At 42.4% G+C, this 27,865-nt stretch overlaps 1 protein-coding gene across 1 annotated transcript in view; it reads left to right on the top strand.

The window, feature by feature from the left end:
- SLC49A3 (solute carrier family 49 member 3) overlaps positions 1-27,865 on the top strand; it is a 56,099-nt gene that overhangs the window by 3,175 nt on the left and 25,059 nt on the right. Inside the window, exons 2-6 of the mRNA XM_027836468.1 lie at positions 11,064-11,222; positions 12,126-12,339; positions 23,901-23,977; positions 25,003-25,140; positions 26,667-26,783. Of these exons, the coding sequence (XP_027692269.1) occupies positions 11,064-11,222; positions 12,126-12,339; positions 23,901-23,977; positions 25,003-25,140; positions 26,667-26,783 (705 nt within the window). The remainder of the gene's footprint in view (positions 1-11,063; positions 11,223-12,125; positions 12,340-23,900; positions 23,978-25,002; positions 25,141-26,666; positions 26,784-27,865) is intronic.

The following is a 27,865-nucleotide window of genomic DNA, read 5'->3' as shown; positions in this document are numbered from 1 at the left end:
CTGTCAGGAGATTCTTGCATTCAGGTCACCAGGTAGGCTTTAACTAGAGTTTGGCATTTGGAAAAGGGAGCAGCTGATAGAGATGAGAGATGTACAGTTAGAAAGTCACGGGACTTGGTAAGTGGTTTGTGTATTGTAGATGAGGGAGAGTGAAGAGACAAAAATGCTGAGCCATAGACAGAAATGGGGTGAAGTTGGAGAGAAGAGCATATATTTAGGGGGAAAGAGAATAAGCTAATCTTTGGACATGTTGACTTTAAGATACTGATGGGAAAGCCAGGTGGAGATGGATTAGAGTAGGCCAAGCTTATGCACTGTTCCTTCCTTTATCCCAAGCCTTGGGACTCCTGGTACAAATCCTGTTCTATCCACCCTATGCTAGCAGATCTCTCTTGTTCTCCCCTGTGCCCACCTCTCTTCTTGGCCTTTCCTCGTCCTTTGCCCTCCATCACTCCCTGCCCCTACCTTATCTAGGAGACTTTGAAATGATTGACCCCATTGCTACTACTCACAAAAAGCCATCCAACTCCCAAGAGACTTATTCCTTCCACACCTAACCTTCGCTGATACTATCAACTTGGCCTCAACATGGTAGTAGGAGTGCCAGGGTAACTAGGGCCATCCCATCCGTTGCCCAAGTTCTACACCAAAGTAATTTATTCTCACTGGGTGATAACAAGGGTGTGGTAACAGAATTTCATTATTGAGAGCTCATGAATCATTAATCCTTTTGGAGTGTGTGGCTAGGAGTGCTACTTATTCTTTCTAAGACTTTTTTAAAGTTTAACTTCCCGGAAGGGTCAGAGAATGTGTCTAATTACGACCGACTTTCTCCTCTTTGGATAGCATAAACTTCAAGTTAACATCATTACCTTCTCCCACCCCCAACAGAAAGATTTCTATTTTGGCCTAACTCTAATTTTGGAGCTAAAAGATTTGGGTTCAAATGCTGACTCTACTGACCCTATTTGACCCAGGATGTCACTTAACCAACTTACACCTAAGTTTCATCATCTATTAAATAAGTGGCTTGGACCTCCAAGTTCTCTTCTAGCTAACTACCTGAACTATGGGTTCATACATCTTCAGGACAAAAATGTACTGTTATGTCACCCAGGGTTTTCATTGGCTGTCTACCATGCTTGGAACTCTACCTCCTCATTTCCATCTCCCAGTTTTTCTGGCTTTTTTCAGGTTTTAGCAAAGTCCTTCTGCACAAAGTTTTTCCCAGTCCGTAATTTTAGTGCCTTCCCACTGACATTATCTCCAGTTTATCTGTATCTCATTTGTACATAGTTGTTTGCATATTGTCTTTTCCATGAGATTATGAATTCCTTGAGGGCAGAGACTGTCTTTGGCTTCTTTTTGTATTTTTGGCTGTGTAGTGATACGACTTTATGCAGTTATCCAAGTAGTACAATGTCTGGCACATGTTGTACATTCATTTCAGTCTTATCTGACTCTTCATGACCCCTTTAAGGATTTTCTTAGCAAAGATACTGGAATGACTTGCCATTTCCTTCTCCAGCTCATTTTATAGATGAGGAAACTAAGGCAAACAGGGTTAAATGACTTGCCCAGGGTCACATGGCTAGTGTCTGAAGCCAGGTCTTCCGGATTCCAGGCCCAACGCTCTATCCACTGTGCCACCTAACTGCCCTTTGTCCATGTGCCCACTGCCTGGCACATAGTAGGTGCTTAATAAGTACTAGATAACTAACAATGAATGAACCCTTCATTCTGCCTCTAGGATATTCTTTCTTCCCTGTTTCTTTCTTCCTTGAGTCTTGGGTCAAGTACTCTGTCCTTCATTTCTCTACGTACTCTGCATTAGGAATCTCATTCACTCACTCAGCTTCAGCTATCACTTTTACACAGATGACTCCCATACCTCTATACCAGACCTGGTCTTTCTCCTGAGCTCCAGGCCTGCATCTCTAGTTACCTTCAGAATGTCTTACTATACCTTATAAAGAGTGTTGGATTTGCATGCTTCTGACCCTTATCTTGCTACTTACTATGTGAGTAGTTAGTTATTCACTAGGACTCAGTTTTCTCATTTATAAAACGAAGGGCTTGGAGCACATTACCTATAGTTCTTAATCTATAATTTTATTATCTCTACCTTGATCTCCTGCTAGTTTTTCAAAATCAGTATGTCCTCGATGGAAGAAAGCTTGATGGAACTGGAGATGTTTAGCCTAGAGGAAAGAAGATTTGGTTGGGGATGGAGTGGGGAAGGCACAATGGCTGTCTTTCAAGTACTCAAAGGGCTATTATGTCAATTGGATGGACGCAGATTTTGGCTCAAAATAAGGAAAAAGTTCCTAACAATTTTGAGTTGTCTAAAAGTGAAATGGGCTGCTTCTAGGGTTTAGTTTTTCCTCAGCCCTTTACGGGCAGAATGACCTTTGTTCAAAATGTCATGGAGGGATTCCTATTAGGGAATGGTTAGGAACTTTTTAATCTCCCTTCCAACTCTTAAGTTACCTCTTCAGACCAGCTGCCCTCTTAACTTCCTCATTTCTTTTGATGTCTCCTCCATTCTCCTGGGCTCCTCACTTCAGAGTCACCTCTGACCTTTCCTTCTTCCTCTCTCCCCATGCCATTTTGGTTTCCAAGTCCAGTTGTTTCTTTCACCACAATTTCTCTCATATCTATCCCTTCGGCTCCACTCAGCCGCTCTGTTTCAGTCCTCATCACCTTACACCTGGACAACAGTGTCATCACCTTCAATCTCTCCCCTTCTCAACTCTTCCTACTCATGATGTCAGATGGAATGGTTAATTCTCTATCAGTTTCAAAAACCTTTAAATTGCTTCCCATTGACTAGAATAGAACTTAGCCTGGCATTCATAGGCTTCCATGATCTATTTCTAACTTTCTCCTTGGCCAGTCTTCTCTCCCACTGTTTACCTACAGAAACCTTTCAGCCACATCAGGCTCCTCATTTCTTTTCACCTGTCAGGGTTATTTCCCCTCCTTACGTTTTTCTTCATGCAGTCCTCCTTGATCGGAGTGCCTTCGCTCTCTTCTTTCCCTCTCTGAATCCTACTCATTCTCCAGGAGCCAGATTGTCCCACCATCTCCATGCCACCTTCCCTGGCCCAGCCACCGACCCTAAAGCAGAGGCTGAATGCCCACTCATCAGATATGATATAGTAGGCATACTACTAGATGGCTGCCATGGACCCTTCCAACTGCCAAATTGTGTGAATCTGTAATTCATAAGCAACTGTCACTGATTTCCATTAAGCCTTTGATATACTTCAGACCCACATTTACACTAGAGCAGGAATAAGCCATATTGTAAAGGTAACAAGAGTTTTGGATTTGAAATCAAGGGACCTGTGTTCAAATCTGAATTCTGCTATTTGTTGTGTGACCTTATCTTTGGCTAGTTACCCTCTCTGGCCCTTAATGTCCTCATCTACAAAATGAGCAGGGTTGACTAGATGATCTCTGAGGTAATTCCCGAATCTAAATATATGATCACATTTTTGCCTGGCCTTCCTTTCTGGGGAAGATATGTTTTACCACAGACTCTCACCTTCTTCTTGGTCCTTCCTCAATCTCCATGGGCCCTACCTCCTTGCTAATTTCCATTGTTCTTTCCCCCCCCCCCATGCATACCAAAATACCTTCCCTGCCTCCCCTGAACTGGGCCTCATGCCTATACAGGATGAGAGTTTTAATGCACCTAAATTGAGAAGGTTGGACTAGATGATACCTAAAGCCTTTTCCTCCTTACTTTGTTTTGTTTTTTGTTATTGTTTTTGTTTTTTTCCTATTTTTGGTAATTTTTTTATTTTAAACTTAAATACAAAATGAGAAAAGAAAAAACATTGCCATGTACACAGCAGACCATAAGAGAGGATTTAATATAAAACAATAAATTTCCATTTCAAGAAAAACCTGTATAATAAATACTACACATTGTTTTCAAAGCTGCCCAGCTTTTCTTTGCTTCCTTGTTGTGTTTTTTTGGTTCTCTGCTGTGCACTTTCTGCTGTCCTCTTAACTTCTTCATTCCCACTACCCTAAAGAAGGCTACAATTAAGCATGGATATATATACATATTCATAGATATCTATAAACACACACATATGTAAAACCATACACATATATGTAAGGTAGTATTATGCTTATTTCCTCCTATATTCTGTTTCTCTGAGGGTGGATAGCATCTTCCTTGATAAGTCCAAGCCTTTCCATGTTTTTCTAAATCAACCAGCTCATCTTTTCCTACACCACATCAGTATTCCAACTCAATCACATCTTATCTGAGAAATTGTCTATGAAAGTTTTCCCCCCAATTTTCTGCATTCCTTCTATTCTTGGCTACATAGATTTTATTTATACAAGAAAAATTTTAATTTAAAATAATCAGAATTATTCTTGTTATACTTCAGCAGTGCTCCCACCTTATAATATAGTTTAAAGTCTGATACTGCTGAATCTACTTCCTTTACATCTTTTCCCCTGGTTTCTTTGAAGTTCTTGAACTTTTGTTCTTCCAAATGAACTTTGTTATTATATTTTTCTAACTCAGTAAAATAATTTTTTAGTAATTTAATTGGGATGACATTGAATAAATAGGTTAGGTAAAATTGTCATTTTGAAAATTACATTGACTTTACTTACCCATTAACAATAAATATTACTTCAGTTATTTAGATCTGAGTTTATTTATATAAAAAGTGTTTTATATTTATGCTCATTCAGTTCCTGTGTGTTTTGGCAGGTATACACTCAGGTATTTTATACTGTCTAGATATTTTAAATGGCCTAAAACATATTGAATAATATTGTTGACATATTTAGATTAAATCTATTTTAACTTACACTTTGTCTGAGATCATGATTACTATCCCTGCTTTTCTACATATTAAATTTTACCCCTGCCCTATCCCTCCTCACTGCTCTGCTTTACTTCTACCCACTACCATTCCCTCCTATTCCTTAAACTACTCAACCCTCCAAGAATCCCTCCCTTCTCCTCTCCCCCAACCCTATCCCCTTGCTGTCTTATTTCTTTTTGAATTTAGAAGCCTTTTATACCCTTCTAGATATATAGGTTGTCCCCTTTTTAACCCATTCCTAATGAGAGTAAGGTTTCAGCACTACTCACTCTTCCCCTTACTAGCTTCTTCTGTATCAATTTTTCTATTTATATCTCATTTGTATGAGATAATTACTCCTTTTTATCTCTCCCTACACAATTTTATTTTATTTAGAATCACCCCATCATACCCACTCTTTCTTTTCAAACTACCCAAATAATGATGACAATCATAAAAGCACTGATAATATTTTCACACATGTGAAATAAACAATTTGACCTTATTGAGTCCCTTATAATTGGTCTTTAATGTTTATCTTATATTTCTCCTGAATGTAATATGTCAAATTTTTCCTTGAGTCCTGGAGTTTTTGTGACAAAAACCTGAAAAATCTTTGAGTTCATTAAATGTTCATTTTTTTTCATTCAGGATTATAATTAACTTTGCTGGGTAAGTTACCCTTGGTCATAACCCTAGCCCTTTTGCTCTACAGAATATAGTATTCCAAGATCTATGGTCCTTCAATGTAGTAGCTGCTAGGTCGTAAGTAATCCTTATTGTAGCACCACGTTATTTAATTTTTTTTTCTTGTTGCTTCTAGTATTTTCTCCTTAACCTGGGAGCTTTGAAACTTGGCTATGATATTCCTGTAAGTTTTCCTTTTGGGATCTCTTTCGGGTGGTGATTGGTGGATTTTTTTCTATTTCTACTTTGTCTTCTTGTTCTAGAACTTTAGGGCAATTTTCCTTGATAATTTCTTGTAATATTGTATCAAGATGATTTTTTATTGTAATTTTCAGGTAGTCTGACTACTCTTATATTATTTCTCCTCGATCTGTTCTCCAGATTGGTTGTTTTTTCTGATGACATGTTTAATTTTCTCTTCCATTTTTTCACTTTTGTTTTATGATTTCTCGGTGTCTTAGAATGTCATTAGCTCCCCCTTGCCCAATTCTAATTTTCAAGGAACTATTTTCTTCCTTAAGTTTTTGATTCTCTATTTCCAGTTGTTTTACTTTCTTTTCATAATTTTCTTGATTTTTTTGGATTGCCCTTATTTTTTTTTCTAATTTTTCCTCTATCTCTTTTGTTTGATTTTTAAAGTCCTTTTTAAGTTCTTTCAAGAACTTTTTGTGCTTGGGACCATTTGACACTCATTGACAGAGGAGTGACTTTTTTAGCTCCATTATCTTCCTCTGAATATGAACCCAGATCTTCTCTATCCCCATAGTAACGATCTCTGGTTGGGTTCTTTCTCCTTCACTTACTCATTTTTATTTTTTTGTTTGTTTGCTTTATTTTGTTTTTAGCAGCTATTAGTGTAATCAAGTTGTAGTCCCAAGGTATGGGAAATGATGCCTCAAGCCTCAGTCCTTCTTACTGTTATTTTCTGAGGTCTGCCTTGGGCCCTAACCTTGGGCATAGCTCGGGGCCCCCAGCCACACTGCCCTACAAATGCTCTTGCTCCCTCTAGTCTCTCTGGTGGCTACAAACTCCAGCTGTCCTCTTTGCCCCGGAACTGAAACTCTGCTCTCCTGCAAATGCCCACACCCAACACGGTCCCCACCCCTCTGCTATTGCACTCACCAGGTGTGTGCTAGTTCTTTCTCTCTGAAGCCACAGCCAAGGAGGCATCTTATTAGTACAGATGTGCTGGGTGTCCCTAGACACAGGAAGGTCCTTCAATCTCCTCCTATTCAGCAAACAGACCCCCCATACTTTCTGCTAGATGAAAGTTTCTAAGGCTGAGGCTTGCCTCCCAATCCAGCTGCCTGCAGGGCTCGTTTGTTGACTCTGAAGAGTCAGCCTGGAGGTGTTTGCATTTCACTCAGGCCGAACCTTGGCCCTGGAGGTCAAGTCTTTCCTGGGATCTTCTCAAATTGTCTTAGAAGGACAATTGCTTTACCCCATGTTTATTTCTGCTGCTCTGAGGCAATGTTCTGTCTTTTTTGGTGGAGGAAATTTGGAGAGCCAAGAGTTTTCCGACCTACTCTGTCATGTTTTGTTAAGATCCTGATACCTAATTGTCACCAAGAAGTAGACAGGTGAATTTAGCTTTGACGTTAAAAAAAAAAAGTTATCCAAAAGTAGAACTGTATGTGAGATAATGAGTTCTCTAACACTGAGTCTCTTCAATTGAATTTCTGATCAGTTTCGGAATGGACTAAATGACCTCTGTGGTCCTTTGTAGTTTTGAGATTATGGGATCTGTGTTTGACGGACTGATTCCCTACGTAGTAATAACGGCTGATATAAGGATGTTCATGTTATTCCTCTCTGGAGAAGATGCATTTTAATGGGGACCTGAACAAGATTATGCCTTAACCCAAAATAATGAAGTCCACGTGGAAGCATTTCAGGCATAGAGACAGAGACAGACTAGGGGTTCAGGCCACTCAGATTGTTCTGTAACGATTCTAGTTCCCACGCTGCACCGTCCCTAACGAGAGAGTAACTATTTAAAAAAAATTAGTTAACATGTTTTTACTGAGGCCCTGTCCTTCACACCCTGCTCTTTGTGAGGTTAAGCAATGGGGAAAACAGGAGAAGGAGTTCATTTTGGTAGACTCTTACCTCTAGATAATGAGATATTTGCTTTGTATAAATTTTGTATTTACTTATCTGTATATATGTAGTGTCCCCTCTGATAGAACCAATCAATCAATTAATAAACATTACTAAGTGCCTACTATGTGCCAGGCACTGTGCTAAGCACTGGGAATACAAACAGAGGCAAAAAGATGGTCCCTCTCCTCAAGGAGCTCACAATCTAATGGGGGAGACAGCGTGCAGACAAATATATGTAGTATGAATTATGTACAGGATAAATAGGAAATAATTAAAAGAGGGAAGGCACTGGGGTTAAGCGAGGGTACTCTGTTTGCTTGGGGATAGGGACGTCTTTCCTTTTGGTCTTTGTATCTCCAGAACCTTGGACAATGCCTGGCGCATAGGAAGCGTTTACTAAATGCTTGTTGGATTGAATTGGGATAGAATAGATAGGACGGATTCATGAAAGTAGGCCTTGAAAGATACATAGGATTGGGCAGCAGCAGAGGACAAAGGAGGAGTACGTTCTATGTAGGGATGAGGCACTGAAGTCTGGGTGGACGGTGAAACCAGCCTGACTGGACAGTACATGTTGGGGAACACAGGGAAGCAAATTTGGATAGATGATAAGAACAGCTAACATTTACATAGTGCTTTCAGTTTTTTATTTATTATTATTATTATTATTATTTTTTGGCCATTGGGATTAAGTGACTTGCCAAGGGTCACACAGCAAGTGTTTGGTGTGAAGTCGGATTTGAACTCAAGTCCTTCTGACTCCAGGTCGGGTACTCTATCCACTTCGCCACCTAGCTGCCCCATGGGCTTTCAGTTTTTAAAGTCCTTTACAGATATTATCTCATTTAATCCTTACAATAGCCCTTTTTATTACAGACAGGAAAATAGGTTCAGAGAAGTAAATCCATTCCCTAAGGGTACCTAGCTAATAAGTGTCTAAGGCTGGATTTGAACCTAGGTCTTTCTGACTTCAGATTCAAGCTCTTTCCACTCAATAGCACTGCATCCTTAAAGGTCAGGTAAGGCCAGATTGTTGAGTGCCTTAAATGCTAGGCTGAGGACCTTTTCTTTTGGTTGTGTATTGACATGACTTCTTGCAGTTAGCCAAGTAGTATTTAATTCCAAAGGGGAAATTGGGGGAGATATCATATGTCTCGAGGCATGTTGCCAGGCAACAAGATTGGTCTCAGAATCACAGAATATCAGCGTAGGAAGGGACCTCAGCAACATCCAGTCCATTCTCCTGATTTTATAGATGGGGAAACTGCCCCCAGAGAGGGGATTGATTTGCAAGGTCACATAGCACCTCAGTGGGAGCCCTGGGATGACACCTAGGTTTCCTCGCTCTCAGGCCAGTGCTCAGGAAATGGCTTTGTTCCCCAGGGCAGAGGGAGAGCTGTGGCCTCTAAAAGGGTCTCAAGCTTTTTCTACATAGAGAGAAACTCATTCTTTGAGTTTCCTTTATTTCTGACATGCTGCCAATAACTAATACTTCCTCCTTTCACTTCACTTCCTTGCTCCCCTTAGCTCCCCAAAAACAAAAAAGGGGAAGCAACTTTCTTCCACCTTTTCTGTCCTTTCCACTGAAGAGCTTCTGTAGAGCTAAAATTGGATGACTCTCTTTAACCCTTTCTGCCCTCTCCCTTTTGCCCTCATCATTGAGGCAGGGCAGTAGAGTGAGCAGCCGCCCTGCAAATGAGAGATAGGAACCCTGGGTTCTTAGTTTGGGCTCTTCCACTAAGTCACTGTGTGACTTTGAGCAGGTACTGGCCTGTCCCCTGTCTCTCTCTGCACATCAGTTGCCTCCTTGGTGAAAGACAGGAGATAATCCTTGCCCAGCTTCCTACTTAGAGCTCTTGTGAAGGTCAGAGGAGAGGATGGATCTGAAAGCCTTGGAGACTTACAAAGTCACCCGCACATGTGAAAGATGTTAACATCTTTTGAGATAAAGGCCAGAATTTAAATAATTTTCAGGAACAACAAGATAACCCCAGAGATGAGGAGTTCAGATCAAGGGCAGATAGTGTGGGTCCGGGGCCAGCCTGTTCTCTCCGATGGATTCAGTTTATGCCTGTGCTGATCCCTGGGTCTCCAGGACAGTGGGGCCTGGATGTCTTCCATCTTCTCTAGATAGTCTGACTTCTAATTCTGGTGCTGGGAACACAAGTAGCCTCTGCATTCTCTTCTCTCTGCCTAGAATGTCCTCTTCCCACCCATCCCTCTATATCCCTGCAGTCGTCCAGGACTCAAGCTCCACCTGCTCTGAGGTTCCTTCGTTTTTGAATTTATGATCCTATGATGAGAGTGCTACCTCTTTCAAAAGGCCTTTCCCAATTACTCTAGTTATTAGGGTATGCCCTTCCTTCCCCCCCCCCACTCCCAATACTGCACCCCCCCCAACACACACACAGCCCATGTGTGACTCAGCCCTGGGAGGGAAGGGCTTGTGCTTTGAGATGATGTTTTCTATCATGTCCAACTCTTTATGACTCCATTTGAGGTTTTCTTGGCAAAGATACTGGAGTGGTTTGCCATTTCCTTCTCCTGCTCGTTTTACAGATGAGAAAACTGAGGCAAACAGGGTTAAGTGACATGCCCAGTGTCATACAGCTAGTAAATGTCTGAGGCCAGATTTGAACTCAAGAAAAGGAACCTTCTTGACTCTAGGCCTGGCACTCTATCTACTACACCACCAAAAAACAAACAAAAAATAACTATGCCACTCAGTCAGGAAACCTTACTTGTCTGTGAACTTATGTTCTCCCCTCCCCGCAGTAGAATGTAAGCATCTTGAGGACAGAGACCGTCTTGTTTTTGTATTTACATGTCCAGTACCTATCCCAATGGCAGCCATATAGGAGGTCCTCATAAATACTGCTGATTGATTGAGTTGGAGTTGGGCATTTCCTGGGTTCAGATCCTAACACTGATGTTGGTTGTGTAACTGGGGACAAGTGACTTAATTTCTGAGCCCCAGTTTCCTCATCTGTAGACTAGAGATAATTATACCTGTATTATCTGTTTCCCTTGAGGATCATATGAGATAATCTATGTAAAGTGCTTTGCAGATCTCAAAGAACTATAGAGATGCCAACTATTACTGTCTTGTATGAAGCCTCCCTGCTATTGCAGTTCTCAGGAATCTCTGACCCCCTCAATTATATAAAGTCTGAAAGCCAGTCTGGTCACACCTTCTCCTCTCTTCTGTTTTTCCTCCATTTACCCCCAGACTGTGAGCTTCTTTTTTTTTTTTTTAAAGTGAGGCAGTTGGGGTTAAGTGACTTGCCCAGAGTTACACAGCTAGGAAGTATTATGTGTCTGAAGCGGGATTTGAACTCACAGGCATGGACACCTGTTCTTGAGCTCAGTCTGTGCTTCTCCTAATGGGATCCACCAGACCCAATCTCATGACGTCTCTCTCCTACTTTGCAGCTTTGGCTAAGTTTTGCCCCAGTGGCCGACAAAATTGCTCACTACTTCCAACTCTCCATGACGCAGATTAATTGGTTGTCTCTTATCTACCTGGTGATATCCATCCCATTTGGCATAGTTGCTACATGGATTCTGGATTCTTTTGGACTTAAGTGTTCAGTGAGTATCCCTCCCTCCTTCTTAGTCTGTACAATTTCCTACTCTAATGGCTCTGTGTGAGTCATATCACCTCCTTCCATCGTGAACTCCTAGGGGGTAGAGTCATTATTCTAGGTCCTCTTCCCCTTCCTTCGGGGTCAAGTATGTAGGTTGGTGGGGGAACCAGGAAGAAACTAAATTGGTATGGTTTATTTGTGAGTCTCCCTGAAACTTCTGTTTGGGATTTTCTTCATTCAGGCACTGTAAAGATGTCAACCATGGTTTAGTGAAAAGAGCCCTGGATTTGGAATCAGAGGACATGACTTCACATTCTAGCTCTGACATTACCTGTATTATTTAACCTGAGGGTGTTGAACTAAATGATCTTAAATATCTCTTCCATTTCTAAATCCTATGTTTCTTTTTTCTTGGTGAGACTATTGGGGTCAAGTGACTTACCCAGCGTCACACAGCTAGTAAGTGTCAAATATCTGAGGCTGGATTTGAACTCAGGTCCTCCTGACTTCAGGGCTGGTGCTCTATCCACCATACTACCTAGCTGCCCCTAAATCCTATGCTTCTAAGAAAACAACCCCATGTCTATGTGCCCTCTATTCAATGTCCCATCCAAGCCCAGGGCCTCTTCCAAGGTCGTGTCTCAGAGTAGTTTGAGGACTTGCCTTGCCTCTTGTAGCTGGTAAGTATCTCAAGAAGGATTTGAATCAATCAAGGGTCTTCCTGATTCCTAGTACAGCAGTCTACCCACCATGCCAGGTTCTCTTCTCTATATGTTGCAAGAGTTAGGGAAGGAGGGACAGGGATGTGTGCTGTTAGGTTCAGAACTTCTCAGGTGCCATGGTCTGAAAGGGTCTTAGGTCAGACTAGAGAAGGTCTCTGTTGTATGTTATCTCTCCTTCCTTGCAGATGATCCTGTGTGCCTGGTTGAATGCCATTGGGAGTGTCATCCGATTGTTCCCCGGCTTACGTTTTACGGACAATTACCATTTCCTGTGTTTTATGATTGGCCAGACCTTCTGCGCTTTGGCTCAGGTCTTGGTCATCTTCTCTCCAGCCAAACTTGCAGCCTTGTGGTTCCCAGAGCATCAGCGAGCTACTGCAAACATGATTGCAACCATGTGTGAGTATACCTATGCTGTGGGCTGCTGCAGTGGAGAGGAGGGTGTGCCAAGAAGAGGTGTCAATCAATGGATATGCATTTATTAAGAGCCTACCTTTTTCCAGGCACTGTGTTAACCTTTGTATCTAAGGATACAAAGAAAGGCGAAAGACAGTCCCTGCCCCTGAGGAGCTCACAATCTAAGGGGGTAGGGGTGGGAGGAAGCAACAAACAAACAAATACATGCTAACAATGTTCTATTTATGGCATAAATAGGAATCAACAGAGGGAAGGCACTAGAATTAGGAGGGATAGGTAAAGGCTTCCAGTAGAAGGTGGGATTTTAGATGAGGTTAGCAGGGCCAAAAGGCCAAGGTATTGATGTGCCTTAAGGTTGACATAGTACAGTGTGGGGTCATGATCCCTTGAATAGGAGGCTCTACTCTTACTACCACCAAGAAGAAGATATCTAGAATACCAGATTCACAGAACCCTTACTGTGGAGCGCCTTGGTGCCTGCCTCTGTCCTAGGCACCTTTTAATTTGTGGACATAATGTTAAAATTACATCTCTCATCTCCATGCTTTTGCACAGGCTGTGTCTTGTGTGGAATGAGCTCCATCCTCACCTTTTAGCTTCCTTCAAAACTCAGCTCAAGCTGTTTCTGCTCTCCCCAGCTATTAGTGCCTCCCCTTTAAAATGATCTTACATTTTCTTTGTGTATGTTTTTAATAAACACATAGGTGTACCTGTTGTTTCTCCTGATGGAATGTAAGCTTTCTGAGGGCAGGAACTCTTCATTTTTGTCTTTGTATCCCCAGCACTTCGAACAATGCCTGGTACATTGTAGGTGCTTAATAAATGCTTATCATTGATTGATTGCCAACCCTTAGTTAGCTGTGGTTATAGTCATGTTCCCTCCCTCAATGCCCCACCAATGTTTAGCAAGCATGCTGCCTTCCCCACCCCTAGAGGCCAGGATTGGCCAAGACTAGTGAGAGAACTCCCTACCCCACCAGAAAGGAGTGTGTGAAGGTGAGGAAACCTGGGCAAAGTTCACTACCCTAAGAGTGCCTGATGAAAGGCAAACTGATATAGCAGATAGAGAGACAGCATTGAAGCCATTGAGACCTGGGTCCTGTCTCTGGCACATATAGGCTCTGAGTGAGCAACTTAGCCACTCAGCGCTCTCTAGGCAGCTTTCTAAGAATGTAAGTTAAAGAAAAGGTGCCAACCTGCATTGGTAGAGGGAGTTTCCTCATTTGGGAATTCCCTACACCTGTCTGTGCAAGTGTGTATTATGAAAACCAAGGTATTCTATGATTATAATTTTCCTCACAGTTTCTATTTTTCATCTTGTTTCTTCTCCTGCAATTATGAGCCATTAAAGGTCTTAGAAAATTTCATGAACTGTGTAGGAGTAGAATGCGGGTGTTGACAGATGGTGGACCTGTACCTTAGTAGGTGAGGGAGGAGTGACACTTTGCTTAGGAACAGTGGGTGGTGATAGCTGGAAGGGAGTGGGTGGCCAGTCAATCTGTGGGGCCTGTGGAGAGAAGAATGATTGATAGGGACTAGCATGGGCCAAAGATAGACCTCTGGAGAGCAAAACTAGCATGATGTCCCATGCTGCAGTAATGTTTATGTGGTGTCTGTGAGATAAAGTGGTTTCATGCCTATCTTGAGGTTGAAGGCTCTAGTGTTATGAGAATCTTACTCATATGTAATGGGAGAAGGAAGGACGTCTTGGTGCTGGAAAGTTGGGAAGCTAAGAACTCATTTAGGAGCTCTTTCTCTGTTTCATGAGGAAAAAAGCCTCATGTAAACTTGAACTGAAGATAATTTTTATTGTATTTTTCACCTATAGATGTTTACCTCCATTGTTTAATTCATCATCCATTCTATCCCTTTAGGCAGCTAGGTAGCAATGTAAATAGAGCACTGGACCTGGCCCTAAGTTCAGATCTGGTCTCCTTTATTTCTTAACTATGTGACCCTGGAAAAAACACTTAAACCACTATCTGCCTCAGCTTTGCCCTCTGTAAAGCAGGGGTAATAATAGCACCTACCTCCCAGGGTTCTCTTGAGGCTCAAGTGAGATATCATTTGAAAAGCACTTTGCAAACCTCAAAAGCACTCTATAAATGCATGCTGTTTTACAAATGCTAGCTGTTATTCCCAGAGTGGCCACCCTAGTCTAAATCCTCATTTGCTTCCTGTCTGAACTATGGCAGTTGACTCCTGTATGATGTTTGGAATAATAGTCTCTTGCTTCTGATCCACCAACATATCATAGCAAGTAAATTTTCCTCATGCATGTCTCTACAAATCTGATCTTTGCGTATCTCTACTCAAAAACCTTCCACTCTTCTCCATTGCCTACTGAGCTAAGTTCAAATAGCTTGTTTTGGCATTCAATGTTCTCTATGATGTGGCCCCAAGCTACCTTTCCACCCTTACCTCCTCTTGTTCCCTTTCATTACTCCTGATTCAACCTAGGGTACACTCTGTTCTCTGAATGTATCCTGAGCAACATCCCCTTCCTAGAAAATGTAACATCCCCTTTTGCCTAGAATGCCCTGTGAAGGATCTAGCCTGAAACTTAGGGCACAGTGACCTGGGGGAGCTTCCTTGGACACCAGCTCCTCCTCCAAATCAATTCAGGAACCTTTAACCTTTGCGTCTAGCCCTTGAACTTGCTTGGTCACCTAGACTCAAGAGATGTGCTATTTCTCTTTGCCCCCAGCCCATCACTAATTACCTATTATCCTTGCCATTACTACCAAGTCTTTTGTGACTTTTTCTAGCCCCTCCTCTCTTTCCCTTCTCCCTACCTGTCTACACATATGATAGACTGGGTGAGTATATTTCTAAGGTTTGCCCACAAGGGGAAGAGAAAAATATGGACCTGGTATTGATGTGCTGTTAGACATGCCAGTGAAAGAAAACTTCTGTGTCCCAGACTGAATGCTACTTAAAACTTTATCATTTAATCCTTGATGTTAATAATTTTTCTAGTTTGAAGGACATAGATTATACCATAAAGTTGTTTCAATGTATATTTCTGTGATAACTAATGAGGTTATTTTTAAAAATTAATTCATTTATTTTTAGTTTTCAATATTCACTTCCATAAGATTTTGAGTTTTAAATTTTCTCCCCCTCCCTCTTCTCCCCTCTCCTCAAGACGGTGTGCAATCTGATATAGGCTCTACTTATACATTCATATTAAATATATTTTCACATTAGTCATGATGTAAAGAAGAATTAGAACTAATGGGAGGAACCACGAGAAAGAAGAAACAAAACAAAAGAAAAGGAGGGCAAATAATATGCTTCCATCTGCATTCAGAGAGGTCAATTCTTTTTGAAAGAATTACTAATAACGTCTCGTTTTGAAAATTGTTTGTTCATGTCCTTTGATTACTTGTTAGAGATGGGGAACTTTGACAGAGTTCCTTACATATTTTAGGAGAGTTAGCATGGCCTAGTGGCTACAGAGCTTATCTTGGAGCCAGGAACATCTGAGTTCAAGACACGTCCTACCTCTGTGACCCTGGGCAAGTCACATAACTTCCCAGTGTTCTAGGCAACTCTCTAAGACTATAAGTTGCAGAAAAGATACTAACTTGCATTGGTAGAAGGAGTTTCCTCATTTGGAATTTTTTTTGTTATTTTTTATTATTCAGTTTAAAACTTTTTTCATGTAGTTATTGACATCTTTCTTGTTCTGAGAGTTTCTTCCATTTGTTGAATCAAAGCAATATATCATCCTTTCATGGTTATGACAAATATTTCATTCCATTAAAATTTTTTTTTAGTGCTTAAGTTTCTCATTTGGCTGGAATTCACTGAGGCATATGGTGTAAGTTGCAAGTCAGAATCTTGAGTCTGTCAGGTTTCTAACCTATTTTCCAGGTCCAGGGAATCTTTTGTCCCAGTTTTTATTTTTTCTGTGCTTATCAGATGCTCATCTGTTGTTGACATTTGGGTGGATGTTCTGCCTAGGCCCCAACTGGAACCTGTTCCCTCATGTTTCCTTAAGCGTGGGGGCATTTAAAAGACTCTTGGTCCCAGTTAAGAAAAGTATAATAGGCAGCTCGGTGGTGCAGTGTATAGAGCACTGGGCCTACAGTCAGAAAGACTCATCTTTCCAAGTTCAAATCTGGCCTAAGACAGATAGCTGTGACACTGGGCAAGTCACTTAACCTTGTTTACCTCAGTTTCCTCAACCATAAAATGAGCTGGAGAAGGAAATGGCAAACCATTCCAGTACCTCTGCCAAGAAAACCCCAGATGGGGTTACAAAGAGTCAAACACAACTGAAATGATGAAAAACAATAAGAAAAGTATCTTTAGAACAAACTACACCTCTGCACTGCTTTGGGGATTTGCCTGCCTGAGTTTGCTGGGCTGAACTCATTTCCTACTCTGGCTTCTCTGTTCTAGCCAATCCAGGAGTATGAGGGCATTTGGGCTTTTTGGTGTTCCAACCATTTTCCTGTAGAGACACTTAGCTAATTAATCTTTCTCCTTCAACAAGAGACAAACAAGTAAATTGGACCTCAAATAGAATAATTCCACCTGACTCACAAGTAACTCTCAATGTTCATAACAAACAACCCTTTAATAAATTTTTTAAAATGTTCATATCTGCAATATTTTTCTCCCACTTATTCCCCCCACTCTACCCCCAATGGAGAAACCAAGAAAAACAAACACAACTAATCCGGCAAAACACATTGCCGCATTGGCCGTATTAGAAAACAGTAACAACAACAGCAACAATAACAAATGACTTAGTCTGTCCTGAGCCCATCTCACAGGAGAAGGGCAGCATATTTCATCTTCTCTGGAATTGTGGCTGGTCATTGTGTCGATCAGAATTCCTAAATCTTAAGCTTTTTGTCTTTAGAAGATTGTTGTTATTGTATAAAAACCTTTTCATTATATACCTTCTGACTGTCACCAAGGTTACAACTTTCACCCCTCCTTCAAGACCCAGCTTAAATGCCACCTTCTCTTTGAATTTGTAGCTGGATCATACATCTGCAACTGGAAAAGACCTTAGAGGTCTCTAGTCCAGCCCCCTCAATTTAAAAATAAGGAAACCAGAGGCCTAGGGAGGTGAAGGGATTGGCCCAAGGTGACACAGGTTATAAGTGGTAGAATTCAAACCCAGGTCCTCAAATTCCACAGCCAGCCTTCTTTCCATTATATGCATAGCACGTAATCTCTCCCTGCCCTGAACACTCATAATTCTCCATATACCTCACATGGCACTTGTGCTGTACTGCTTTGGAGGCATTTGTACATATGTCTTCTTTCCCCTGCCAGATTGTGAGCACCTCAGGGACAGAGTTTGAATCATATTAATTGCTCTCTTCCACTCAGAGCCCTCACAGGGTTTCACATGTAGTAGGCACTCAATAGATATTTGTTGATTTGAGTTGAATTACTGGATACCTACTATGTGAAGGGCCTTAGAATGGGCTAATTTTTCAGGAACTCAGCTGAATAAGACATGATTACAGCTCTAAGGCCTTTCACAATCTAGTAAGAAAGATATCATCAGAGCATAATTATAATCCAAGGGAGAAAAACAATGAGTTCATTCATTTGTTCAACACATTTATTACATGCTTATTAAGTCTAGGTCATTGTCCTGAAGGAGATACAAAGCTGACTAACATTACAATCCAAAAGGGTCACTAAGACTTGTACATAAAGACTGTGCCATGATTCTGATTGTACAAGGCTCCTTGAATGGGAAAACCATGGACAGAAATAATGAAGTCAAAAAGGAGAGCAGGTTTAAAGGAGAAAGCCTCGATCTGGATCTGTCAAGTTTGATGTGCTGGTATTCAGATAGAGATGTCCTTTATGGAGTGCTGGCTGTATGTAGGTCTGGAGTTCAGAAGGAAGACAGAATAAATAGATTTCGAAGTCAATAGCATAGAAGATAGGAGGGGAAGCAAGTTAATTTGCCAAAGGAGATAGTGGAGATACAGAGATGAATGTCAAAGGTAGAACCTGGAAGAAGGCCTAGGATTAGAGAGTAGGAAGAGGATGAGGAGCCAAAGAATTAGACAGAGAAGGAATGGTTTGAGAGGGAGAAGAACCAGGAGAGTATAGTGTTGGTGAAGACAAGGGAGGAGAGAGGGTCTCACAGTAGAGAATGGTTAATAATATCAGATATTCCAGAGAGGGCAAGGAAGATAAGAACTAAGCAAAGCCCAGCGCTAATTCATCTTCTCTATCTTTTTAATGGGAAAGCAGAAATCCCTGGTCTGGGGCCTGTTCACATTTTCTGTGTTCATTAGGCAGTAAGAACAAAGCATAGAAATAACCTAGCCTTTACAAGTCACAACAGAAATTGGCTTTTGAGGAGATCTAGCCATGAGCTTTGTTACTCTGTTGTATAGTGAAAAGTGTTGAATAATAAAATCATTAGACTCCTGCTCCTGGTGGTGCACATCTGTCATCCTAGCTACCTGGAAGGCTGAAGATGGTGTATCTCTTAAGCACAGGAGTTCTGAGTTGCAGGGAGTTGTGCCTATCAGATGTCTATATTAAATTCAACATTAATAGAGTGAGTTTCCTAAGCGAGTGGCTGCGAAGTTGCCTAAGGGTGGAGGTGGGGGAGTGGGGAGGAGGGGAGGAGGGGCTTTGAACCAGGACTGGTCAGAAACAGGGGGTTGAAACTTCCATGCAGATAAGTAGTGAGATCAAGCTCTAGATTAGCACTCTACATCCTACCTAGAAAAGATAGGGAGACCTAATCTTTTGGAAAAAAAAAAAGAGAGAGAGAAGATTCAGAGTGAAATCCTGGCTCTTTTCTTCCTATATGACTTCAGAAAAGATACTTCACTTCTTAGCTAAAGGTCTGTAAAATGTGGTCATTGGATCAGATCAGTACCTGACCTTAACTTGGAGCACATGAAGTTTTAAAAAGATTTTGATAACTGGAAATACAGTTATATAATTTGTTTTCTTTGTACTCCTATGTAGTTTATTTTATGCATCTAAAAAGACTATTCTGAGATGGGTCTATAGGTTTCGCCAGACTGTGTCTGACAAAAAATAAAGTTAAGACATCCTAGGCAAGATGACTTGTGAGGTTCTTTCTGTTCCTAAATTTTATGATTCTTTGGCCTTACCCTTTGGACTTCACAAGGTATTTGTTTGAGCTTTATTTTGTTAGAGCATTTTATTATTTCTACTTTTTTTTTTTTACATTTTTACCTTTGTTTTTACATTTATCTCATTGTTCCCTAATGTATCCCTCCCCTTCTCCCTCTCAGAGCACTATGCCTTATAACAAAGAAGAAAAAAGAGAAAAGAAAAAAGCAGTTCAGCAAAACTAACCAACATATTGGAAAAAGTTTGACATTATATGCAGCACTTCACACCCATACCCTTTCACTTCTGCCAAGAATGGGGGCCGGGGAAAGACACCTTCTCTTATCTCTTCTGTGGGGCCAAGGTCGGTCATTGTAATTTGGCAGCATTCTGCTTTGGTCACTGTTATTGTTTGCCCCTTTGACATTATCATAGTAGCTGTGGAGGTAATTTTCTTGGTTGAGGTCACATAAGTCCTCTCTGGCTTGCTTGCATTGATCACTCTAATGCCATTTATCTATTATGTTGTGTATCACAGTGATCTATTTTTTCATCCCTTCTCCTCCTAGACTTTAAACTCCTTGAAGGCAGGGACTGTATCTTAGCAAAAGTTTGTGTGTTTCCCAGCACCTAGAAGGTACTTAGTAAGTATCTAACACTGGCTTCTTCTGAGTCTTGCTCGTTATTCTAATGCAGTTGGAGCTTCTTTCCAAAAACAGGTGCCATTGATAAGACCTGGGGGAGATCCCAGGTTCACTCCCTTTTGGAGGACCTCTTTCTGACAAACCTAACCCATTTTTTATTATTTATAGTTCAGACTCCAGAGCTGACATCTGCAGACCTCATCTTCCGCCTCTGGGGGTGGCCTTCTTTCATAGACTGCTATTCCCTGTGTACTGATTACATGTAAGATTGCTTCCTATTCCATGTCTATGTGCATGCCTCTGGGGGTGCATGTATGTATTTGTATATATGTGTGTATACATACATACATACATACATACACATACACACCATAATAATGTGTACATGATGCCATAATATATGTGTATGCCTACAGGCGGGTCCATCTAGACATCATGGTTTGTGAATGTTTTATTCTGTCTGCATATAAATATGTGCCCAGGCTAGACTCCCTCCTCAGTGCCTTATCACAGAGTTCAGATGAGCCTGGCTGGTGGAACATAAAGTTCTTGTGGGCCTTACAAAGCTAGAAAGGCTTCCTGTATGGACTGGCTGGAGGACTGTATGTCTGTCCTAAGAGATCCAGTCTTGGGCAGCTAGGTGGCGCGGTGGATAGAGCACCGGCCTTAAAGTCAGGAGGACCTGAGTTCAAATGTGGCCTCAGACCAAACACCTGACACTTACTAACTGTGTGACCCTGGACAAGTCACTTAACCCCAATCGCCTAAAAAAACAAACAGACAAACAAAAAACAACAATAACAAAAAAAGAGATCCAGTCTGTCGTAGAAAGTTCAGAGAGGCTCAGGTTGGCCACCAGCTGCTGAAGTTGACCCAGCAAGGGCAGTGTTCACCGGCTGCTTACGGGCTGCAAATGGTCACTGATCCAGTGGGAGGAGAACCAGCTGCAAGAAAATCACTTCTCCTCGTCTTGTTGACCCAAAAATATGTCCCTTTTTGCCTTAAACATATTTGCTGGCTTCTAAAGGGAAAAAAATGAAAAAAAATTAATTATATATTTGCAACCTTTGAAAAATTTTATTTTAAGTTGGTGTAGGGGCACCTAGATGGCACAGAGCACTGAGCCTGGAGTCAAGAAAACCTGAGTTCAAATTCAGCCACAGACACTTATTTAACTGTGTGAACCTGGGCAAGTCACTTAACCTCTGTTTGCCTTAGTTTCTTCAACTGTAAAATGGAGCTAATAATAGCACCTACCTCTCAGGGTTGTTGAGGATTAAATGAGATAATATTTGTGAAGAACTTAGCATGATGCCTGGCACATAGTAGGAGCTTAATTTTAAATGATTGCTTCTTTCCTTCCAAGGGGAAATGACCAACTATTTTTGCAATTGTGAAAGTAGTCCTTCTAGACAAAAATCTAAGGACGTTGTTACCACAGTGGATGAGATTATCTGTTTTACTGTGCACTTGCATAGTTTGCTATATTTTATTTTTCCTTCAGTAGGGGCTAGGGACTTTTTACTGTTGAACCACCAGGCCTTTGGAGGATTGATTAGTCCATCAAGATGTTGCAAAAACGATTACGGTTTTTATTTTTCCTCCACAAGAACTAATTTAGAACAATTGGGTAGAGAGACTGATATTGGACTATATAATGGAATTTGGAAATTCATTGGAAGTGAATTCGGCATCCATATACATCTAAGAGAAAGTCATGAACTATTAAGAATAGCAGCCTGTTAAGGGAGCAGAACATTATTTCTGCAGAGTGGGAGGGCAGGGAGCGGGTTGGCAAGGAAACACCATGCCCCTGAAAGGTAGTATGCTCTAAGGAAGGCTCTGCCCACTCTAGAGATGCTGTGGCAGATGAAGGGTCTGAGCATGCTCAGTAGGCCCATGGGCTCAATGGATAGACAAGTAAGCATTCAGCCTGCAGGAGAGGTGAGCAGGGAGTGCATTCTAGGCATGGGGGATAGCCAGTGCAAAGACACAGAGATGGAAGATGGTGTGAAGGTAGGTTGTGGCTAGTTGGGGAAGGGCTTTAAATGCCAAACAGGTGAGTTTATATTTTTATCCTAATGGCAATAGGGAGTCACTGGAGTTTATTGAATTAGAGTGTGACATAGTTGGCCCTAATCTTCAAATCATTATTCTGTTTTTCCTGCAATGGATCACTCAGAACCCAAAAGTTAAAGTAAAAAAGTCCTTTACTTAACATATATTTCAGTGCACTCATGTAAAAGCAGTTCAGAGGATAAGAACAGATGAAAGCCAGAAAAAGTGTTCCTGGAGTCTCAGGGGCTCCCAGTCAGAGTCTGAAAAGCTGCTTTGTATTGTTCTTGCCACAGCTGAGTCCCAGATCAATCCTCCTGGGAGCAAAGTTAATTCCAACCTTCCCAGGTCCACACCACAACTTTCTGGCTTGTGACAGTCCTAGCTGGTGTTGGAAGAGGAGGGTAGGGAGAGGAGGTAACGTATACCTCCCCAGTTCCACCAGTATCCTGGCCCACTCCACCTGTGCTTTAGGAAAAATCACTTGGGAAACTTGTGGAGGATGTATTGGAGAAAGGAAGAGAGGAGAAGGGAAGAAGAGAAGCTTGAGGCCATGAGATCAGTTAGTAGATCATTGTAATAGTAACTGGCAAGAGCTAGGCTGGAGTGGCTATGGGAAAAGAGAGAAGGGGACAGGGAGAGACTTTGTGGAGGGAGAAACAAGGATATGTGGGGTGAGGGAGAGTGAGGAGACAAAGACAGCTCAGAGGGGGTGATCCTGGGATACTGGGAGGACAGTGGTGCCTCGGACCAAAATGGGGTGGATTTGGGGAGAAGGATGAAGAATGCTGTTTTGGATGTCTGAGGTGTCTATGGGACATCCAGTGTGAAATATTTAATAAGGAGGTGCTGAGGGCCTGGGGCTCAAGAAGGAGGGTAAGGCTGAATGGATGACATTTGACAAATTTGCCTAGAGGTATCCATTGTTTAGGGGGTGCACACCTTGGCTAGTACTTGCTTGGTGGTGGTGGGGACAATCTGTATACATGCATATATGTATAGTGATGTATGTGATATGTATCTTTTTTGTCTGAAGAGAGCTCAAGGGCCTGACACGCCTGGAAGTTATGAGGAAATAATTCACAACTTAGGGGTTTACACAGGCACCAAATGCGCTACTTTTCCGTCTATTCTTTCTTGACGCATTTCTTTCCTCCTTCAGCAGTGGCAGTGCCACCCAGGTTACTGGTCCAGGAATCTGGAGATCTGAGTTTAGCTCAGTTTTGATCTCCTGGATCCCTTATGGTAGACTGACCAACCTATTGAAAGGCTTCCAGGCTGAGAGCCCAGGGCCTGGAGTCCTGGCCAGGGTTGGGCTCTGGGGACTGTCACTGATCAGTTGATTCTCTGAGGGCCACGGGCAACTTGCTATAACTTTAGACAGGGAAAATGGGCACCTTGTCTACTAGGAGATGATGTGAAGCAGGTAAGACTCAGGCATAAAGCTTTGCATGTTTTCCAACCTTTGTTCGAGTTTTAAATCCTATTCCTTCCTACCCTGAATTCCCTTAGGGCAGGGCTCACATCTATCCCTCTTCTGTCTCCCTCTAGTCTGAGAGTCCTGAGGGAGGGCCTGGCTCATAGCACTGCCTAGCTTGGTGTGGGAGGCACAAGGCTGGACACAAGGGTGCAGCTGGGTTGGGGGAAGTGTGGTGGGGAGTGGGCATGGAGTGATGGGGTATTTCACATTTTTTGGATGAGTTCATTTGAAGCCCAAACAGAGAACTAAACACCCTCCTCTTGATTTTGTATTTAATCCAGCAAACCCTCTGGGTATCCTCCTGGCTAATATGGGGTCTCCTGCGCTTGTGAAAAAAGAGGAAGATATTCCATTAATGGTAAACCACAGCAGCTGAATCATGCCCCTTTTCCTTCACATCTCCAACACTGTTGCTGAGCAGTCAGTCACCATGATGACTTTGATCCAGCCCTTACCTTTCTCTTGACCCTCAGTCTCACATGTCCAACTGTATTGCAGACAACTTGGCCTGGGATGTCCCGTAGACATCTTAAACCCCAGAGGTCCAAAACAGAACTCATTATTTACCCCAGCTCCCCAACCTTCCCTCTTCCTAACTTTCCTGTTACTGTCCAGGGTCTCCCCATCCTCCCAGTCACATAGCCCAGGCTCACACCTTTGGTGCTATCCTCTACTCCTCCCCCTCTCTCAGCCTCCATATCAAATCTGTCAACAAAGCCTGTCAATTTTAACTTCACCACGTGTCTCTCAAGTCTCCCTTCTCTCCTCTGACACTGCCACCATCTTGGTGCAGGCCGTCATCATTTCGCCCCTGGACTACTGCGATAGCCTGCTGGTTGATCTCTTGCTCACAAGTTCCTCCTCACTCCAATCCATCCTCCACTCAGCTCTCAGATTAATCTTCCTACAATGCAGGTCTGATCATATCATACCCCTGCCTCCCCATTCAATAAACTCCAATGGTTCCTTATTATCTATAGGATCAAATTAGAAAATCCTTTGTTTGACTTTCAAAGCCCTTCATAACCTGGAGCCTTCCTATCTTTCTAGACTTCTTACTCCTTATTTCCCGTCATGTACTCTGTCATCCAGTAACACTGACCTCCTTGCTGTTCCATCTTCCAGAGCCTTCCCTCTGAGATTACTCACAATTTATCCTATTTATATCTTGTGTATTGTCTTTCCCATTCAACTTTGAGCTCCTTGAGAACAACGATTGTTTGTTTTTTTGTTTTTCTTTGTATCCCCAGCACTTGGCATAGTGCCTGGCACACAGTAGGCAGTTAATAAAATGCTAGTTGACTGAGTGACCATGACCTCTGTATGTCTGAACTTCTCCCCATGAATGCACATGTGTACATCCCTGTGTTTGTCTTTTGCCAGCTTGGATTCTACATCATCCCAGCTGGTGTTGCCTGCCTCCTCTCCAGTGCCTGCATTTGGGAAAGCATCCCTCCTACTCCTCCATCCAAGGGAGCTGCCACCTCTACCTCAGAGCCTTTTCTTTCAGGGATGTGGATTGTAAGTGCCCCTCAGAGCAGACATGCCAAGAGCCCCAGAACTGGAACCTTGGTCATTTTTTCTCTTGGTCTTGGAAACCAGGAATGCACAATTCAGAGAGAAATCCAAACTCCTGATTGGCCGTCAGTCATACTTACTTTATCTGGGCCAAGTCATGTTGGCCCTATTTGGGGGATGGAGAGATGCCAAAGGATCAGTCCTGGCTCAAAGCCTAGGGTAGAGAGGAGGAGGAGGAGAAAACTTAGGTCCAGGCTTTGCCCTTAGGGAACTCACAGTTGGGGTAGGAAGAGGGAAGGGGCTGCAGGAGGAAGAACAAACTTGGGCCCTTAGATCAGGGGAACTCATCGTCTGTAGGGGAAAGAAAATTCCTACAAAATACTTAATTAGAGAAGAGCATAGGATCCAAGGCTGGAGTCTGTAGTTCTGCATTAGAAATTCAGGGAAGTCAACTATCAATGCATGCTGGAGCAATCAGGAAAGGCTGCATGGAAAGGGTCTCTTTGTTAATTTCTGACAGTATAGATCATTAACAGGGTAGAGAAAATCCTCCTCACATTACCTTGCCCAAGGGTTTCAGCCTTCGCTCTACAGAGCATTCAACAAGTACTTGGCAGTATAAGAATGAAGTGGTTTTGATTTCCTGTATCAGCCTGGTCAGCTCTGGGTTCTTAAAATGGAGTAAAGGGTTGACACTATTGCCCAAGAGTTGACCTGTGAGTGAGGGGAGATCCTGACACCCAGACTACCACTAATTCTCTTAGTGTGACCTTAGCAAAGTGATAGCTGAACTCATTCATCTGCAACATGAGGGGATTGGGCTAATGTGTCATGGTCCCCTTGGGAAGTCTGGTGAAGGCTATGGATCCCTATATATTATGGCCTACATTTATGACTGAAGGAAATAGTAAATTTCAGAGGTTAATGGAAATAAAGATGTAATTTGTTGTTTCATCAAAGTTCATGGGACCCACCCCCCTGAAATCTACATGGAGCTGGGTTAAGAACCTGTGAGAGGTGTCTAGAAATGTTCCTGGGAACCCAAGGGGTAGGTTATGGGAATGTGTGGTCCCAAATCAGAAGTCATACCTAGTTCCATGCCTTCCTATCCCATCATCCTTAAGCCAGAAAGTAGGTGAGAATTTTGTCATGCCACATGTTCCATATGAGCACTATGAGATATATTAATCATGTAGTTCTCATGTTATACATCATACATCATCCTGGGTTTATCTGTTACATATAACGCATGTCCTGTGAAACCTCTCTTCTGTATAGGCTGCATGTGTTTGGGTTGCCTACCATGATCCTTGCATGTGTCATGAATTGTACATAAATCACCAATGGCATATGGCATGTATGTCATGGTTGGCTTCCAAGCTCGGGCTGCCATGTGAATGGAGCTGCACCGTTTCTTGCTCAGCGCAGGTGCTAATCAGGGATATTTCTGGGAGCAGAGTCTTAGGACAGAATCCTCACTGTGGAGCCTCAGTCTAAGGCCTCACCTGCCTCTTGGTCTTCTTCTCCAGCTCCTTCGGAACAAAGCATATGTCATCCTGGCCCTGTGCTTTGGAGGTGGCATTGGTTCCTTCACGGCCTTCTCTGCCCTGCTGGAACAGATCCTCTGTGTGAAAGGCTATTCCAATGTGAGTAGGGGGTGAGGAGTATGGGGGGTGGGAGGAGGAACACGATGAAGCTGGGTGGGAAATGATGAGGCGGCTGCTGTCCTGAAGGTCCTCCTTAAATGGAGGATCTGGGAAGATCGCGATAGCCGTTCTCCATTCTCTATGATCAGAAGGTGGGAGGAGCCCCAGGGACAAGGGGTGCTAAGGAAAGTGTGAGATTCAGAGCCGACTCATCTTGCAGAATGATGATTTTTGGGAGATCATGAAGTCCAGGAGAGCAGCCACGTGGGAAACAATGGATCTTAGAGCTCGAAGCTTAGACCTTAGAGCTCTCCTCAAATTTTCTTAGTGTGCTTATATTTTTTGTTGTTGTTGTTGTATACAGATATCTTTTACGCCCCTATCACATTGAACCTTGGACTTAGTTTAGTTTATTCTATTATTAGACTTTTTTAGTTTATTTATTAAACTGTAAGCTACTTGAAGGCAGGCTGTCATTTTTCACTTTTTGAGTTCTTACATAGACTAGGATATGGTAGACCACTAATAACTGTTTGCTGTGGAATTGGATTGTTGTTTTTTGAATCTCCTCTCTTTTTTTTTTTTTGGCTAGGCAATGGGGTTAAGTGACTTGCCCAGGGTCACACAGCTACTAAGTGTTATGTGTCTGAGGCCGGATTTGAATTCAGGTCCTCTTGACTTCAAGGCCAGAGCTCTATCCACTGTGCCACCTAGCTGCCCCTCTCCTCTCCTTTTTCAGAGGGGAAAATGGGGACTCAGAGGAATGGATCATTCAACAAACATTTATTAAGCTATATGCCAGGATCTGTGCTAAGTCCTGGGGATACAAAGAAAAAGCAAAAACAGTTCCTTTCCCTCAAGGAGTTTACATTCTAAGGAGGGAGACAACATCTATAAATCAGAATAAACAAGATAGAGATTGCATGGGAGGTAATCTCCAAGGGGAACGTGCTAGCAGGTTGGGGTTGGGAGAGCAGAGGAGGATGGGGAAAGGCCTCCTTGAGGATGTGGCATTTGAACTGAGTCTTCAAGGAAGCCAGAGATTGGGGCAGCTAGGTGGCTCAGTGGATAGAACACCGGCC

The sequence above is a fragment of the Vombatus ursinus genome, unplaced genomic scaffold (genome assembly GCF_900497805.2).
Source record: "Vombatus ursinus unplaced genomic scaffold, bare-nosed wombat genome assembly UNPS02014818.1, whole genome shotgun sequence".
Taxonomy (NCBI): domain Eukaryota; kingdom Metazoa; phylum Chordata; class Mammalia; order Diprotodontia; family Vombatidae; genus Vombatus; species Vombatus ursinus.
This window is presented reverse-complemented; position numbering and strand designations above follow the sequence as displayed.